The sequence below is a fragment of the Talpa europaea genome (assembly GCF_964194135.1).
Source record: "Talpa europaea genome assembly, chromosome: 1".
Taxonomy (NCBI): Eukaryota; Metazoa; Chordata; class Mammalia; order Eulipotyphla; family Talpidae; genus Talpa; species Talpa europaea.
This window is the reverse complement of record NC_140073.1, coordinates 127,593,909-127,611,705: the sequence shown is the minus strand read 5'-3', so window position 1 is coordinate 127,611,705 and position 17,797 is coordinate 127,593,909. Positions and strand designations below refer to the sequence as shown.

Genomic DNA, 17,797 nt, shown 5'->3' with positions numbered 1-17,797 from the left:
CCAAAGTCGCAGAGACTTTGTTGTTTAAGTTGAAATAAAGCCCAGGAATTTATGTTTAACAAGCACTGCCAGGTGAATCTGGCCAATTTGTAGAGGGCCACTTATTGACAGTTTTGTAGCTTCAATACATTCTCTGTCCTACTTGCCTGCATAAGTACTTCTGAAAAAGAATGGAGAAACTTAAATATCTGCAGAAATTTTTTAATGCATACAAATTGTTACAAAATGTATTTTCAGAAAAAAACTGGATTTAAAAACTTTATCTGGTAGCTTAGCTTTTCAGAGACTTCAGATTCTCCTTAAATTCGTTCCTCAAAATATACACACTAGCATCTAGTTTTTAGTTGAGATGAGAATAGATGTTCATTTGGGGGAAATGCATTATTAGTTCTATTGTGTCTTCATGTTGTTTACTGAATAAGATCCAAGGAATGATGTTCATATAGATTATCAGTCAGCTATTCTTTACTGCTGGTGCAACATCAGAATCATTTGAGATTAAGTTACATCTCTTTTTTTTTTTTTAATTTTCTAGAGGCATGTCTTATTTATTTATTTATTATTTGTTTGTTTGTTTGGTTTATACATGCACTGGGTACAGTCAGAAGCGCGGGAGGGTGAGAGAATTCACCAGAGCCAGAGCAGGGAGCAGAGCAGGCAGAAGGACCGAAGTACACTGCTGAGGGGAGCAGCGGGCGGCAGGAGAGGTCTGCACACCATGTGGGACCCTCCTCCGGTGGCCGGGGAGCAGCCAGGGATCGAACCGGCGCCACAGAGGCCGCAGGCAGCTTCGCAACCCAGCGCTCAACCGCTGCGCCACCGGGGAGGCCTAAGTTACATCTCTTCCATCAAAGTTAACTCTTTCATCAATTATTGAGTGCTCTTTGTGATGTACTACCAAAATAAATGTAGAAATAATACTGCTACATTAGAAAAAAAGACAGTTATGTGAAATAATTAAATTTAGTGTTAAATGTATTATTTTACAAGAAAAGTCACAGATTAAGGAATATTTTTGTAGTTCATATTAACGTTAGGGTTTGACTTTCAGTAGACCTCTTGACCCAAAAATGCATGAACATTTTATGAAATACTGAATGTGAAGTTTGAAATATGCTTTTTAAAAATAACTTATTAAGAAATAAGTGTTTATAATTTCTTTCTTTTAACATATGTTAAGATCTATATACCCTGGAAATAAAATCAACCTTTTATTTTTATCTTTTTATAGTCTCTGACGTTAAGACTTCAAGACTACCCATCTTTATCTCATCTTGTTGTTTATGTACCATCTATTCATGGAAGTAAGGTAACAGATGTATTAAGGTTTTTATCATAATTTTTTTTTACAGGATTTTTTTTAAAAGATTTATTTATTTATTTGTTTGTTTGTTTGTTTATACAAGTACGGGGAACAGTCAGAAGCGCGGGAGGGTGAGAGAATTCACCAGAGCCAGAGCAGGGAGCAGAGCAGGCAGAAGGACCGAAGTACACTGCTGAGGGGAGCAGCAGGGGGCAGGAGACGTCTGTGTGCCATGTGGGACCCTCCTCTGGTGGCGGGGAGCAGCCGGGGATCTAACCGGCACCACAGAGGCCGTGGGCAGCTTCGCAACCCAGCGCTCAACCTCTGCGCCACCGGGGAGGCCCTTTATCATAATGTTTTGAAGTTAATTTTGATTAATTTCATAGCATAGGGATTTTCTAAAACAATGGCCATTTTGGTGATCTACCTAAGACTATTAAATAATTAGGATAATCTACTCTTAACTTGAACTAAGCAGAATAAACCCAAGTCTCCTTTTTTTCCTAGTGGGAACTACTTCTTCTTTGTTATTCTTTCAAAATATATTAATCATTGAGTACACTTTATATGCAAGACTCTGCCAAGAATTGGTGCAGGCCCACAAATGAGGAAGACATAAACTCTGTTCTCAAAAAGCTATATGCAGTTAGGTAAGGAGAGAGATATAGGAAGCAGGGGAAAGAGTGAGAATAAAAGAGGTGCCCAAAATTATGTAATACCAATCAGAATATAGCATATACATGCAAAGTATAAAGGGTGTGTGTGTGAAGATTTCTCTGATGTTATCAAGAAAGACTTTATTATGAGGTGATATTAAAATTGTCTCATTGTTGTGAATGTAGAACTTGTCCAACCCTATGGAAAATAGTATGGAGGTTTCTCAAAATAAAAATAGATCTTCGTATGACACCCATTTCCACTCCTAGATACCTATATGAGAATGCAAAAACACTAATTTGAGGGAATTTATGCACTCCTATGTTCATTGCAGTCCTATTTACAATAGCCAACTTATGGAAACAGCCTAAGTGCCCAAAGAAAGAAGAGTTGATTAGGAAGATTAAGAATAATACTCAGCTATTAAAAAGGTGAACCTTTACCATTTACAACAATATGTGTGAAAATGGAGAGTTTTGTTTTTAACTTCGTTAGGGAATTTATTACCCTGAATTATAATTTATATCTCTTTTGCCATCACTGTACTGTAAATTCTTTGAGAGTAAGGACCAGATAGGTTTTATTCTACGTTACATCCTCAATCTTTAGTAACAACCACTATGCTCAAGATATGTTTCTTGAATGAGAGAATTGATGAGATTTTTTTGGCTAAAATTATTAGGAAAGTTTGAAAGAAAAAAAAAAGGAAAATGAAAAGGGGATGTAGTTTAGAGTCATCTCAGAGATCAGGTCTCAGAAGTAGATTCATTGTTTTGTTTTTCTTTGCTCAAATGAGAGGTAATTCAACATCATTAATACTAAAAGCTCTATTTAAGGGTCTTTCTGTCAGGTAAGTTGTTTTTGAATGAATTTAACATGTTTCCCATAGTTGGAAGGACCTTCTCTGGCTATTCCAAGAAATTGGTGAACCTTTCTCAAACTGGTATTCTTAGCAGTCTATATAAATCTGTTATAGGACAGGGAGAGGGGCAGCCCAAACCCCGCAAACCTGCCTATTCTAAATGGGTTCTGCCATCCGCCGCATCAACACAAAACACATGGGACTTTAATGGGAAGGAACTTTAATAAAACTAGGAAACAATACAGGTAAGGCAAAGAGTCTAGTTTCTAAATGAAGCACCCAAAGTTACCCGTCCCCTCGTGGGTAAAAGTCCATCCAAATGGGATTGGCCCAGAGCAAGGCCCCAAGGCCTGCCACAAGTCTAAAGCATCTTCCATTGGGGACCCACAGAAAAGGGTCACAAACAACCGGACAAGCCCGGAAGGAAAAGAGCAAAATCAACATCAAGATAAAAGCTGCCATTGTCACCTCCCCACGGGTCTCACCCACATCTGTGTCACCCAGTCCACGACCAAAAGACAAGCGTAGTTTCTTCACGTGTCTCTAGGCTCCATGCGCCTCCTCCAGGTCTCCTGGCTCCATCCTGCATCCTTCCTCAGTCTCTTCTTCAGCTTCTCCTCTTCCTGCTCAGCTCCACCCTCCCTTGGGTGGGGCAGGGAACCTCCCCCTTTCCTGGGGACCACCCTGTTACAATCCCCCCTTTTAATTTTTATTCCACCATATCTATGGTGGCACAGATCTCATGGTGCAATCTTAGGAGACAGTCTTTTTTCAGGGTTACAATGTGTGTAAGAGAAGCAACAATTAGTCAGCAGCATTGTCCATGAATGTCTAGTATGACAGTTACATTACTTAAAAATAGTCCATTATCCAAGCCAAAAGAAAAAAAATTTGGAGCATTGGCTAAAACAAGATAGCAAATACATCAAAATCACAGGGAAAAAATGTTAAAATGGTTCAACTTATGCAAAAACGAATTCTCTCAACCTTGATCCCAAACTTTTAACAGCAAAGCAAAAGTTTGCAAACTAAATCTACTTTTAAACCATTTTTCCTATTTTTGCATAAAATCACAGGGTAGAAATAACTAACAGCAATTTTAGCTGGCTTTGTTGAAATATTCCATACAGGATCAGAGCGAACCGGTGGCATCCAGTCGATGTATGCTTCAGGTATAAAGTTGGTCTCATCAGACTCCACCTGGGCTTTCCTCTTCTCGAGGGTACCAGGGCATTTTCGTTGGCCGGGTTCCAGTCCTGCCAATGGAGGCAAGCTTCCTCACCTTCTTTGGAGGTCTCTGGAACCCTACAACCAAGGGAAACAGGTTCTCCTCTTCTTGGTTCAGCTCTTTTTCAACTTTCTGGAAGAACTCCACACAAAGCCACACAATCAAACTCACGTCCAATATTTGTTAAAACAGACAAAATCCCTATGGAAGTTATGCAAAAACAGACTCTGAAATAAGTAGCAAAAATTACTACCACTATTTGTATGCTGTGTTGGTATCAAGGGGAGAGAAAATGTGACAAGTTAGCTTTGCTGGAAAAAAATTACAACCTTTCTGCAGATCCTGGTTACTCAAAACAAAACAAAACAAAACAAAAATTTCGTGGATTCAGGACAGAATGCATAAAAAAAAAATTTCCAGTATTATGTCAAAGAAACCTTAGTAAATGTCAGGTGTATTTCCAGGTCTATTCAGTCCTTTGTAGGAAAGTTTTTTACTCTCAACAGTTCCATCAATAGGAATCTGTTAAGACCTATTCTCCCTATATTTCCGGAAACAATTTCTGTAGGTGTGAAACAATTGAATTATACAATATTACAAGGTGACAATCACCATTGACAATTTACATACATACCAGATACTACTGTTAACATCTTGTACATACCAAAGTTTTACCATTTTCCCAAGTGACAATGCTTCCCTTTCAGTTTTACTTCATTAGGTAAAAGCCAAATAGAACAAATTCATGTAATGCTTTCCCAGGAGGGAAAGGAGAAACTTCGTGGAGTGTCTCAGGAGCTCTACTGAGGTTCCACAAAATTTCCTTGCATCAGTCAAATGACAGGCCACCAAATTTGTACTTGAATTTAGATTTCTGGGAAGCTTTGCCATAAATATCAGAAAAGTAACAGAAACAACAATATTCAATCTCTATGAAGGCACTGGCTTAGTTCAGTAGCACAATGTTGACAATCAAACCATAACTTTTTGTTTTTCTCATAACTGGAGACTCTTTTTTTTTTTGTTCAACGTCTATGGGCACCACGTATACCAATTTTTCAACCTCTTTAGGCCAAGACAGACACAAGGACATACAGACATACAACATATAGACAAAGACAGTTTTTTTAGTTATGCCACGTAGAATGTTATGTAACTGCAGTTTTACTCCATAGGCTCAGGAAAAAAAATGTCAAAGTCCAAAAAAAAAATGTGGAGTGTTGCTGGCAGAAAAATTTTCAGTTGTCATCCTACAAACCTAAGACTTTGGAAACAGAAAGGAAAAGTTTTATTAATCACAGGAGTTACATGACCTTGTTTATCACCTTAGGGTTTTCAGTGTTGAAGACTTTTTATTAGAAGTCAATCCTGGGGTATTCTGTACAGCAACTGAAAGAATAAAAGTAACAGTTAACTTTTAAGCAAAAGGAGTCATCTCTTGTTAGCCACCAAGCAGGCACTCCTTGGGTTTCCTGGAATAGAACCTGAAAAAGCAAAATCAAAATATCAGTAATTAACTTTCAATTAAAAGGAGTCATCTCCTTACTTCTGTTAGCCACTCTGGGACAGAAGCTGAAAGAGCAGATTAAACATCTAAGCACAGATTACACCTCCCCCACACTAGGGAGGGACAACAACAACACAGGTATGAAAACCTGGTACAGTTACATGATGCACCCTAAAGAGTGCTTTCCATAACAGACCTTCCTCAGTAGGAAGCAGAAACTTAGAATCTTGTCTTACACCAGCAATTGAACAAATCCAGTATTCAAAATGGCAAACATGCCCAAAACAAATTGTGTAGACAAAATTTACAGCAGCAAATCCTTTCAGACTCAGACAAAATCTTGTTAATTTTTCTGATCCAGACTTTGCAAAAATTCAAGTTATCTCCAAGAATCCATCAAGGATACCAGCGATTACCAGTTACTGCTTAAGGCTACTCTTTCCTTAACACCCAGGCATACATTTGCTAATTAAAACACCACTGCTCCACAGTTGGCTTGCAAAATCCATCAGGCAAGAGAGCAGGAAGTAGCCAAAGACAAAGCTACATACCACTGAAGAACCATTATTGCCTTTAGAAATGCTAATGAGACAGCAGAGATTACAAAAAGAAAGAAAAAAAAAAGTTCCAAAGTCCTAGCAACAAGAAGAAAACACCAAGTGGCCTCAGACGCCATCTTTGATCTGGCCACATGGTCCTACGTACTGCCTAATCTTTTGAGTAAAACTGGCACAGAACAATTTCCACAAAATCAAATGTCTTAGCAAGTCACTACAAACAAATTACATACAGACACACAGATCTTCACAAAGCCCAAGCCAGTTTTTCAACAGCAAATCGACATATGAAACAAACACATCGGAGAAACCAAAAATCACATTTGTGCTTATGGTAGCCAGTGCCATAGGGAAGCCCAATTTCCCCATGGGGCTGACTAACCACGGATGGCTCTGTCCTAAATCACGTTGGGCGCCAAATCTGTTATAGGACAGGGAGAGGGGCAGCCCAAACCCCGCAAACCTGCCTATTCTAAATGGGTTCTGCCATCCGCCGCATCAACACAAAACACATGGGACTTTAATGGGAAGGAACTTTAATAAAACTAGGAAACAATACAGGTAAGGCAAAGAGTCTAGTTTCTAAATGAAGCACCCAAAGTTACCCGTCCCCTCGTGGGTAAAAGTCCATCCAAATGGGATTGGCCCAGAGCAAGGCCCCAAGGCCTGCCACAAGTCTAAAGCATCTTCCAGTGGGGACCCACAGAAAAGGGTCACAAACAACCGGACAAGCCCGGAAGGAAAAGAGCAAAATCAACATCAAGATAAAAGCTGCCATTGTCACCTCCCCACGGGTCTCACCCACATCTGTGTCACCCAGTCCACGACCAAAAGACAAGCGTAGTTTCTTCACGTGTCTCTAGGCTCCATGCGCCTCCTCCAGGTCTCCTGGCTCCATCCTGCATCCTTCCTCAGTCTCTTCTTCAGCTTCTCCTCTTCCTGCTCAGCTCCACCCTCCCTTGGGTGGGGCAGGGAACCTCCCCCTTTCCTGGGGACCACCCTGTTACAAATACATAAATGTCTTATTCTTCAGAAAATTACACTGTTGACTCTCCTCTTGCAAACTCCATTTCACTGGGATGTTAACTTAGACCTTTAATAATTTCTGCATTTCTGTTATAGCCCATCAAAACATCATAGATGTTTTAAAATTTTTTTTCTTTTATAGAGGCATGTTTTATTTATTTGTTTGTTTGTTCGTTTGTTTCGTTTATACATGAACTGGGTACAGTCAGAAGCGTGGGAGGGTGAGAGAATTCACCAGAGCCAGAGCGGGGAGCAGAGCAGGCAGAAGGACCGAAGTACACTGCTGAGGGGAGCAGCGGGCGGCAGGAGAGGTCTGCGCGCCATGTGGGACCCTCCTATGGTGGCCAGGGAGCAGCCGGGAATCGAACCGGCGCTGCAGAGGCTGCGGGCAGCTTCGCAACCCAGCGCTCAACCGCTGCGCCACCGGGGAGGCCCTGTTTTAAAATTTTTGAGTCAATAGACAGTATAGTTTTCAAAATGCAAATGTGGACATTACCTTTATTTTTTGATGACAGAAGACATAATTAAATTCATTCAAAATTTACTTGCCTTAGAGGTCTCAGAGATAGACCCTTGAACTTTTTCTTTCTCAGGTAAGAGTATTTTGTAAAAGGCATAGCCAGATGTTTCAAGCAATAAATTTTAAAGTGCCTGTTCAAAGTAATTTAAAGCTACTTCCCTATCCATGGCAATGACACACCCAAATATACTTTGTAAAAATACAATGAGTAATCTTGTTCAATAAATGATTTCGCTACTCCTTTAACTGCTTTTGCTATAATGAAAATATCTGTGTTCTTTGTTTGCTTTGCGATGAAAAGGAAATTGTACTGTATACTGATTTTTTTCTCCTAGACTGCCAAATGATTAAACCGGTATTAAACATTTTGATAAGAGAAAAAGTCAAAAAGAAGTTTAATAATAACATAGATACCTCGTGTATATATGGGAAGAGACCCAATAAAACTAAATAACTCGCCACATGTCTTCAGACACCATCTTAAGTATCAATAGTTTAGCTAAGACAAAGGAGTTTGCTAGTGAGGGAGGAGGGAAGATCAGTTTGGGAGTTTACCATGGAAGGCACAGAACAACATGTATAGGTAGATTTCTCCATTCAAATGAGCTCAGGAGACTAGTTCTTCCCAGTAGAGTGAGGAGGAAACCCTTACAGAGAGATATTTACAAGTAAATTTTTTTTTTTAAAGCAAACTCCACCAAACCTTTAGAGCCCCTTCCATGAAATAAACCTCTTGTCAAAAAGGCATATTTTGGAGTGGTAGATTTTTGCTCCCATTATGTTTGAAAATAATGGAAGAAAAGTAAAAGCAAAGCCCTTAAGTTTTCCTTTTTATTTCCTCATTGTATACTACAATCCACTATTCTTTCTTGTGTAAAAACAATGAAAAATCCACAAAATTGGCAAACAGCGTTGCTTCAAACACAATCTAGGGTGTAGTTACTGGAAAAGTCTAGTATAGACCCTACTGACTTTCTTCTTTCTTCTTTCTGTAATAGCAGAATGCTTGCTAGCTACAATTAGGCGTCAGATTAATTGCTTCAATTCCTAGAGATCAAGTAATTTGGTTGCATTTGGAGATTATTTTAATGAAGTCATCTTATTGCACATTCTGAGAGCAAAGTTTCTCATACTGTTGTAGAAATGCTATTAGAAATGTCATTTAAAAATTTTAATAGTGCAGATAACACATTTTAAGTTTAATTTTTTTATTATATCATTTATTTTTCTTGCTTCATACACAGTAAACATTTTTTTCTGGTACTATAATCATTATTTAGCCTGAAAAATCTTATAAAAATAACATTAGTTTTCTGTAGATGAATGACAGCATGTTTTCAAATGCCTAATTACAGTCTAGTTAGATTATAGATATCTAATGAATGTGCGATATGTAACAAAATAACATTTTCATTTAAACTGTGAAAATATTCAAAGATATATTTGCTAAATCCCTACTCTTGAGTGAACGTTGGTTCTTAATAATTTGTTTATCCTTTAATGACTCTCTTCTACAAACATCTAAAAATAACTACAAGAAAGCTTTGTTATTGTTATAGAGGTGATTTGTTAATAATTTATTAAATTAAATTTGCTTACCCAATTTTCTCAGCATCTTTTCTTAGGAATTCATGCCATCTAAGCAAAACCAGAGTTAGGGTGTGATAGCTCACATCTTCTCCATAGTTGAAGACTCTCATTCCCCATTCAAGCATCAAGTGAAGATACTTTATTATGCATTGAATTCTATTTTTCCTAATTAATCAATCTTTTATATTTCAGTTTGTTGTAGATTGTGAATTCTTTAAAAAAGAGACAAGATCCATACAGCTTCCTGTTACTCATCTTTTTTCCTTTGGTAAGTACTTTGATTTTGGAAATCTTAAGAATTGCTTTTATTTTTAACAATGCTGATTATCTTGCCAGTTAGTACAGAGCCTGGTAACATTAAATATTGTTGTGCATTTCAAGTACAGTATAGTTCTTTTTTTTTTTAAAGTAATTATATTTCTTTTTTTTTTTTTTAAGATTTATTTATTTTTATTTATTTATGCAAGTACTGGGTACATTCAGAAGCGCAGGAGGGTGAGAGAATTCACCAGAGCCAGAGCAGGGAGCAGAGCAGGGAGCAGAGCAGGCAGAAGGACTGAAGTACACTGCTGAGGGGAGCAGCGGGCGGCAGGAGAGGTCTGCGCGCCATGTGGGACCCTCCTCCGGTGGCCGGGGAGCAGCCGGGGATCGAACCAGCACCGCAGAGGCTGCGGGCAGCTTCGCAACCCAGCACTCAACCGCTGCGCCACCGAGGAGGCCCTACAGTATAGTTCTTAGAATAACCATATGATACTCTTCATTGCTTTCATTTTTATTTGATAACTGGGCCAATAGTTATCTTCTGACAAGTGAACTTTAAAAGAAATTTTCTCCACAATCACATATATTTGCTTGGAATGGAATGTTTGTGCTTTCATTAAAAACTGTGCTAAATATTGATCCTTTTATTTGTTTATATTTTGTTTATTTTTTAAATTTTTTAAATTTTTTTTTTTTTTTTTTTGGTGGGACCCTCGCTGGTGGCCCGGGATCGAACTGGCACTGCAGAGGCTGCGGGCAGCCTTGCAACCCAGCACTCAACCGTTGCGCCACCAGGGGAGGCCCTATATTTTATTTTTTTAAGTTTCTGAACTTGTGAGTTGATTTCTGTTTCATTTTTGAATCTCCATTTTTTTAAAATTGAGGTAACACTGGTTTACAATGTTGTCTGTGTTTTTTAAAAGTTCACACTTATTCACATATATGTTGCCACCACCAAAGTGTTAGTTATCCTCCGCACAGCCCCTGCCCCCTTTGCTTCCACCCCATTCTTCCTCTGGTAACCTCAGTTCTGCTATCAGAATCCAAAGGTTTATTTTTGTCTACTTGCTTGCTTTTTTTATAGTCCGCATGTGAGTGAAATTATCCAGTATTTGTCTTTCTCTCTGTGACTTATTTCACTTAGCATAATATCTTCAAATTCCACCCGTGTTCTTGTAAATGAGGAGATTTCACCCTTTTTAATAGCTGAGTTCCATTTTATTCCATCTTAACCCAGTCATCTACCAATGGGCACTTAGGTTCTTTACTTATCTTGGCTATTGTAAATATTGCTCTAATGAACTTAGGGGTACATATATTTTTTAGAATTAGTGTTTCATTTCTTTGGATAGCTCTCTAGAAGTGAAAATAGAAGATCATGTGGTAGATCTATTTTTGATTCTTTAAGACCCCTCCATAATGTTTTCCGTACTTTGCATTACTGTTGGCAGTACAGGAGGGCTCCACACCCTCAATTATTGTCCCTTTTTACTAAGGTTTATTATGAGGTATGAATTGCTGTCTGCCCTATGAAGGTTTCAAAATTTCTCTAAATATTTTTTACTATTTTTTTATTGCGATAAAGTATGAATGACTATGTTATATAGTCTTTTAAATTTTATTTTGGAATAGTCTTAAACTTATAGAAAGGTGACTGAGTTCTCTATGTCCTTCATCATCTCTCTACAATGTTGACAAAACAATACAGTTGTCAAAATTAGCATTAACATTGGTGTTACACTATTAGCTAAAATATAGGTTTCCTTTGGTCTTCATTGATTTTTTCCACCATTTTCTTCTTCCTACACTTAGTAGTTATGTTTTAGTCTCCTATAACTTTGATAGTTCCTTTGCCTTTCCTTGTGTTTTGTAACTTTGGAACCTTTGAAAATTACCGCTCATCAGTTATCTTGTATGATCTTCCTCAATTTGGGTTTGTCTGATGCTTTTTTTATGATTAGGTTGAGCTTATACATTTTTGATACTATCACAGAAGTGATGTGCACTTGGCAATATATCATATCAGAGGATACATGATGTCATTATGTTTAATTACTGGTGATGTCACCACAGATCACTTGGCTTACCAAGAATTTATTGATTTTTGTGTTTATTCCTCCATATGAGAAGTAAAATCCTATAAACTCTTTTTATTCTGTAATGTTAAAAAATCTGTTGGCCTCACTTTAATGTTTAAGCAATGGGTACTTTTTTATTGTTTGGTAATCTAACTAATTCAGTGCTTTTACTTCAATAGGATTATCTTCAAGGAAAGTGATATTAAATTCAAGTGGCCTGTTCTATAATATAGAGCTTCTTAACTTTGGACAGGTAACTATCCTTTTTATAATGAGGATTTGACATAACTTTACTGTTTAGTTAAACAAATAAACTTTCATTTTTTGTTTTTGTGGTCAAATCATTAGATATATCAAGCTTTTAAAGTCAACGTAGTAAGCAAGTGCTCAGGAGCCAAAGGTAAGTGTATTTTCTGAAAAATTATAGTAATACTATCATCTGAAGAATTAATAGGTCTTCACTTGAATTTTGTATAATATTTATTCTTTCATTTGAAATAAAATTAGATATATAATAGAAAAGATGTTTATATTTCCAACAGATTTAGCATAGAGCCTTTCTTAACAGTAAGCATTATGTCTGTTTCAGTTTAAATATCAGCATTTAAAAATTACTATATAATTTGCGGTGTTATAGTTATAATTCACCTTTATCTGTTTAATGTTTTTCTAGGTTCTCAGTACTTCCCACATGTTCTAACATCTTCTTGTAATTCTCATTAGACATCATTTAATAATTCCCTATAATTTCATATTATGTAATAAACATCTAATTATTTTTTATGAAATGGCTAATTATGTAATTAGGTATTATAGTAGTTTATGTAACATTTGGTTAACACAAGGTTTATAATACATATTTTGTTTGTTTTCACAGAAGAAATAACTAGTATCTATAAACTTCATATTCCCTGGTCTTATGAAGATTCACTAACCATTGCACAGTAAGTATATGAAAGAATTTACCTTAAATGTTGGTGTTTTTGAATAATACATATTCTACTTAATTTTAAATTTAAATCTTAGTGAAAATATTAAAGTATCTCTTAATAAAATCTAAATGTCCTTTATGTGGTATTTTGCCCATAAGATAGTGTAACAAGATAATATATAGACATATCAAGAAAAATGATCATTTAAATGATATGGAATTTAAACCTTACTTGTTTGAGATGTGAACCCCTTCCCACCCTATATCCCAACTTCTGTGCCCTAGAGAGAGCATTGAAACTGTGATATGACTGGAAAAGCACCCATTCATAATAATGTATTTGGCATCTGGTGTCCTCTATATTATAATATTATGTATTGTGCTGAAAATTGACTTAAGGTTATGCATTAACAGTATTTTGTTTTTGAGAACTGATACTTAGGTTATCTCCCCAGGGTTCCATCTAACACAGAAATTTCTGTGAAGCTCCATGTTGCTCAGCCAGATAATGATAGCCATGTAGCATTACTAAAAATGTATACATCATCAGACTGTCAGTATGAGGTAAGTTACATGTTTGCTTAATTTTTAAGATTTAATTATAGAAAAACTGGAAATATATTCTATATTAGTCTTATGTATATGGCAATGTGGAAGCCAATAAATAGAAAAAAATAGACATCTATAATACTTTAAATATTTTCCTTATTGCCAATTAGCACTACCTCAGTATTTTGTTAGCTAGACCACTGAAAGTATGAATCTTAATAAGAAGTAGAAAATAAAAATTCAACTGTAAATTAATCTTATGAATTTGGAAGTTCAAAATCCAGAATCCTCTATAGATTGAAGAGCATTGAAATCAGCTGACATGACTATACTGTGGTAATTGGCATAATGTGTAATGGTTTTGAGCTCTCCTGGATGAGCTTAAGAATTTTCTTTTCCTTTTCACTATTTTAAGCTCTGTTTATGTGCAATTTGGTGCTTATTCTCTTTGTTTTATGATCATGGTAGCTCTCTTAAGAAAAGGGGAATAGACTCAGTAACATTTTTACTTTTTTATGGATTAGTAAACTAAAAAACTCTCTGTTTCAGAACATACCAGATTTTAAATATGTGGTGACATCATAGGTTTCTAGTTATGTGAAATAACTTATTTCTACTCTGCTGCTTTAAGCCAAGCTAAATATTTGGATTCTTTATTGGAACTAACAGGGTAAATTTGGAGTGGTAGGTCAAACAAATAGAATCTTTCTATAATCAAATTTTGGTTAGATCTGTGTTATAATTTTGGATTTCATGTACTTTATTTATTGCTTTGATAATTTGCTTGTTTTTACTGTTGAAGGATTTTACAGGGCTATATTTTTAATTGTATCTTTTATTGAGGTAATACTGATTTACAACACTGTATATGATTTAGGGGTATAGGTTCACACCTCTTCAGATGTATGTTACCACACCAAACTTACCATCAAAGCACCAATAATCCTCTAGAATAGGCTTTTATGTTTTTTACTTGTTTCTTCACATTTCTAATATCACAGAGATGTTAAGATTTGCATTAATAATTTGACTTCAAATACTTCATGCTCTCTAATAATTTGTTACTACAAATGCTTTATATTGGGTTATCAGAAAAGTCATGAAGTATTTTGTCTGTTTTAATGTGTCATGACTTTTCTGACAACCTATTATTATCCAGAAGTCCTTATATATTTTTTATAATTAAATTTATTTATTTTCTTACATTATTGTTCATTTTTATGCAGTAATTGGTTTCTCACCACAGGCATAGTCCCCATAGTTCTCCTACCATCATAGCACCCATGATCAATCACTATAGCCCATTGTGCTCTTCCTTCCCCTGTTTTGTCCCCACGCCTTTTCCCCTGCTGTATGCCTCAGATCTATGGTCAGCTTGCATGTTTTGTCTTTTTTCCTGACCCCTTGTAACATTTTCTCTATATTCTAGATAAAAGTAAAACCATTCGGTATTTATCTTTTTCCTCTGACTTATTTCACTTAGAATAAATACTCCCAGCTTCATCCATGTTGCTGCAAATGGCATGAATTTATCCTTTTTTTTATTGCTGAGTAGTATTCCATTGTGTATATATACCCCATTTGATTGTTCATCCGTTTGGGGCACTTGGGTTGTTTCCTTATCTTAGCTAATGTAAATAATGATGCAATAAACATAGGAATGAAGGTTTCCTTTCAAATTAGCGTTTTTGTGTTCTTTGCATAGATTCCTAGGAGTGGAATTGCTGGATCATATAGTAGATCCATTTTCTTTTTTTTTCTTTTTTTTCCTCTTTTTTGCGGGACCCTCGCCGGTGGCCGGGGATTGAACTGGCGCTGCAGAGGCTGCGGGCAGCCTCGCAACCCAGCGCTCAACCGCTGCACCACCAGGGGAGGCCCTAGATCCATTTTCAGTGTTTTGAGGAAACTTCATACAGCTTTCCACAGTGATTGGACCAATTTGCATTCCTACCAGCAGTAAAAGAGGGTTCCTTTACCTCCATATCCTGACAAGCATTTGTTGTTTCCAGTTTTTTTTTAAGATGGACCATTATCAGGGCCTCCCTAGAGGTTAAGTCTCAGTGCCCTCACACTACCACCGCTGTGGTCTGAGTTTGATCCTGGCCAGGGAGATAATCCACATATGGCACAGCAGATCTCTCCTGTCTCACCCCTGCTCCCCTTAGCAGTGTGTTTCTGTGGATCCACTACCTACTCTGTCTCTGGTGAATCCTCTCATCTCCCGCACCTCTGGCCAACACCCCAATTCTTCTACGCATAAATAAGTAAATAAATCTTTAAAATAAAAATAAGATGGACCATTCTCAAAAATATGAGGTAGTATCTCATTATGGTTTTGATTTGCATTTCCCTGATAATTAGTAATGTTCAACATTTTTTCATATGCTGTTGGCCACTTGCATTTTTTCTTTGAAGAAGCATCTTTTTGAGGTTTTCTGCACATTTTTTGACTGGGTCATTTGCTTTTATTGAGTTGTGAAGCTCTTTGTAGATCTTTGCTATCAGTCCCTTATCAGATGTATAGTGTACAAATATTTTATCCCACTTAGTAGGATTTCTCTTTGTTTTGGTTACTCGAGTCCATATTTTGACAAAATAGAGTAAGTGTATATCTTCCCTAGAAAGGTTTATTTCCTTTTCCCAGATTTCCTAATATCAAAAAAGGGGTCTATATGGTAGAAATAATGAATGATAAATTTCTTTTTAAAATATTATTTTGTCTTAACTTTACTAAATGTGCTGTTTGTTCCTGGTTTTATATTATGTGAAATCTATTTTTATGAACTTTACTCAGAAAAATTTAGCTTAACCAAATTAGTGGTATGTAGTTGTAGGGTTGAGATTTTAAAGTACTAGTTATATAGTACGTTTATTAATTTGTGCTTAATTTTTTTTAGCAAATTAGCTTCTGAGCATGGTATTCAATAAACTCTTTTAGGCTTACATGGTCTGATAATATACTATTCTGGTTAAATGTTCTAATAAGTAAAGGATTGCCACATGTACCACAGCAATCACCTGATGGTCAAAGAATTAGAATATGAGAATGTATACTAAACATAAAATTACTCTTGATATAAAAGAAAGATTCTTTTAAGATTTTGAGTGTTTTCATGTTTATCATTATAACAAAATAATGTTTATGGCTAGATATGTGCAGAAGTTATTTAATAAAATATGAAGTAGAGGAGTAGAGAAAATAACCTTTTTTTAATGATTGTTTTAAACTAGGTGACAGTTAAGACTTCCTTTTCACAAATACTTGGACAGGTAAGAAAAACTTTTGGCTGATTATTTATTGCCTTGTGGATAGATACTATAAAGAAGGGGTTGTAAATCATTTCTATAAAATATCAGATGGTAAGTATTTAGCAGAGCACATATGGTTTCATGCTGCTGCTGCCTCTGTTACATCTATTGCTTTTCTTCTTCTACCTAGTAATAAAATCTAGAAACCATTTTTGGCACAAAGGCCATAGGTAGCCATCCCTGGCTTTAAGTTGATGCTTTCATGTTTGGCACTTCCAAGAAATGAGAACTGATTCCTGAATATGAAAATGTTAATTTTTTTTTTTTTTTTGCTAAATGAATGTCATTTGGATTTCAGTTTGCTCATACATGCTGTATTTCAGTCAAATCAAATCAATAGGTGCCAAATAAGTGAACATTTTCAAAGGACTTTTTATGTTGTACATGTTCAGTTTGTAAAGGTGAAAGTAAGCTTATTAAAAATAAGCATGTTTAAATTTATTTGGGGAACATAATATTGTTAAAAAAATTATTTTGCAAGCAGTAGAATGATATTTTTTATTTAACATCATTGTAATTTACAGAATATTATAACCCAGACTCAGATAGATAATATAGATTAGTCAGAGAAATTATATAATTTGAAAATTCACTAAATTTTTTATTGTGCCTTTTATTACTTCACTTAATTTATTTTTTGGTCTGTTGTGTTTTGCAGTCCAGACATAAAAAACTTTAAAAACTTAAGTCATTTAATTCCATATTTATAATAAAACTCACAAATCAAAATTAAAGACTTAGAATATGCATTATCTCCTTCCATCCTCACAACAATATGGTGAGAACTAAATTGTGATTATTATTAAATTTTGTGCTATAAAGAAAGAGAAGATTAAGTGTTAGTATAAGTTAGAAAATAGCATCCTGGATAGTTGTAATAAATACTCTAAAATGTTAAGGGACCAATTATTAAGAAAAATTATCTCTTGGACTGTTAAGGAAATGTGCATGCTATTTTAGTTTTAGTACCCAAAGGCATGTTACTGTACACAGAGGTATGGGTTGAGGATATAACATTCTTATCCATATTATTTCCGGAGTACATAATTTAGATAAGTGACAAGAAAAGCCAACTTAGCTTAATACTCTATAATCAAGCATAGGTATATGTGCACCAAAAAGGGGCAGGCTAATATTATTGTTTTGACTGCAAATTTTTCTTAGAAATGAGGATGTGTGGGTTTTGTTAGGATCACAGGTATAGTTACTTTTTTCAAATGTCAAAGGCCTCAAATTATTGAAAAGATATAAAATGTTCTTCATATTTGTTTAAAAGTTTAGCTTAAGAACAAATTATAGGGAGAATGAATTGAAGTTGTGTATCTTCTTTACTCTTTAAAAATAATTCACTTTTCCACTGTTGTGATTCACTCACAGAAGACTGGGAGAGGCATAAAGATACCACTTGGGACCATGTTT

At 35.8% G+C, this 17,797-nt stretch overlaps 1 protein-coding gene across 1 annotated transcript in view; it reads left to right on the top strand.

Moving 5' to 3' along the window:
* The window catches only part of PGAP1 (post-GPI attachment to proteins inositol deacylase 1), a gene marked incomplete at both ends in the record, with an annotated part of 61,927 nt that overhangs the window by 31,647 nt on the left and 12,483 nt on the right, over positions 1-17,797 (top strand). The window contains 7 exons of the mRNA XM_084239221.1: positions 1,232-1,309; positions 9,443-9,518; positions 11,769-11,842; positions 11,938-11,989; positions 12,467-12,533; positions 12,976-13,084; positions 16,301-16,339. Of these exons, the coding sequence (XP_084095347.1) occupies positions 1,232-1,309; positions 9,443-9,518; positions 11,769-11,842; positions 11,938-11,989; positions 12,467-12,533; positions 12,976-13,084; positions 16,301-16,339 (495 nt within the window). The remainder of the gene's footprint in view (positions 1-1,231; positions 1,310-9,442; positions 9,519-11,768; positions 11,843-11,937; positions 11,990-12,466; positions 12,534-12,975; positions 13,085-16,300; positions 16,340-17,797) is intronic.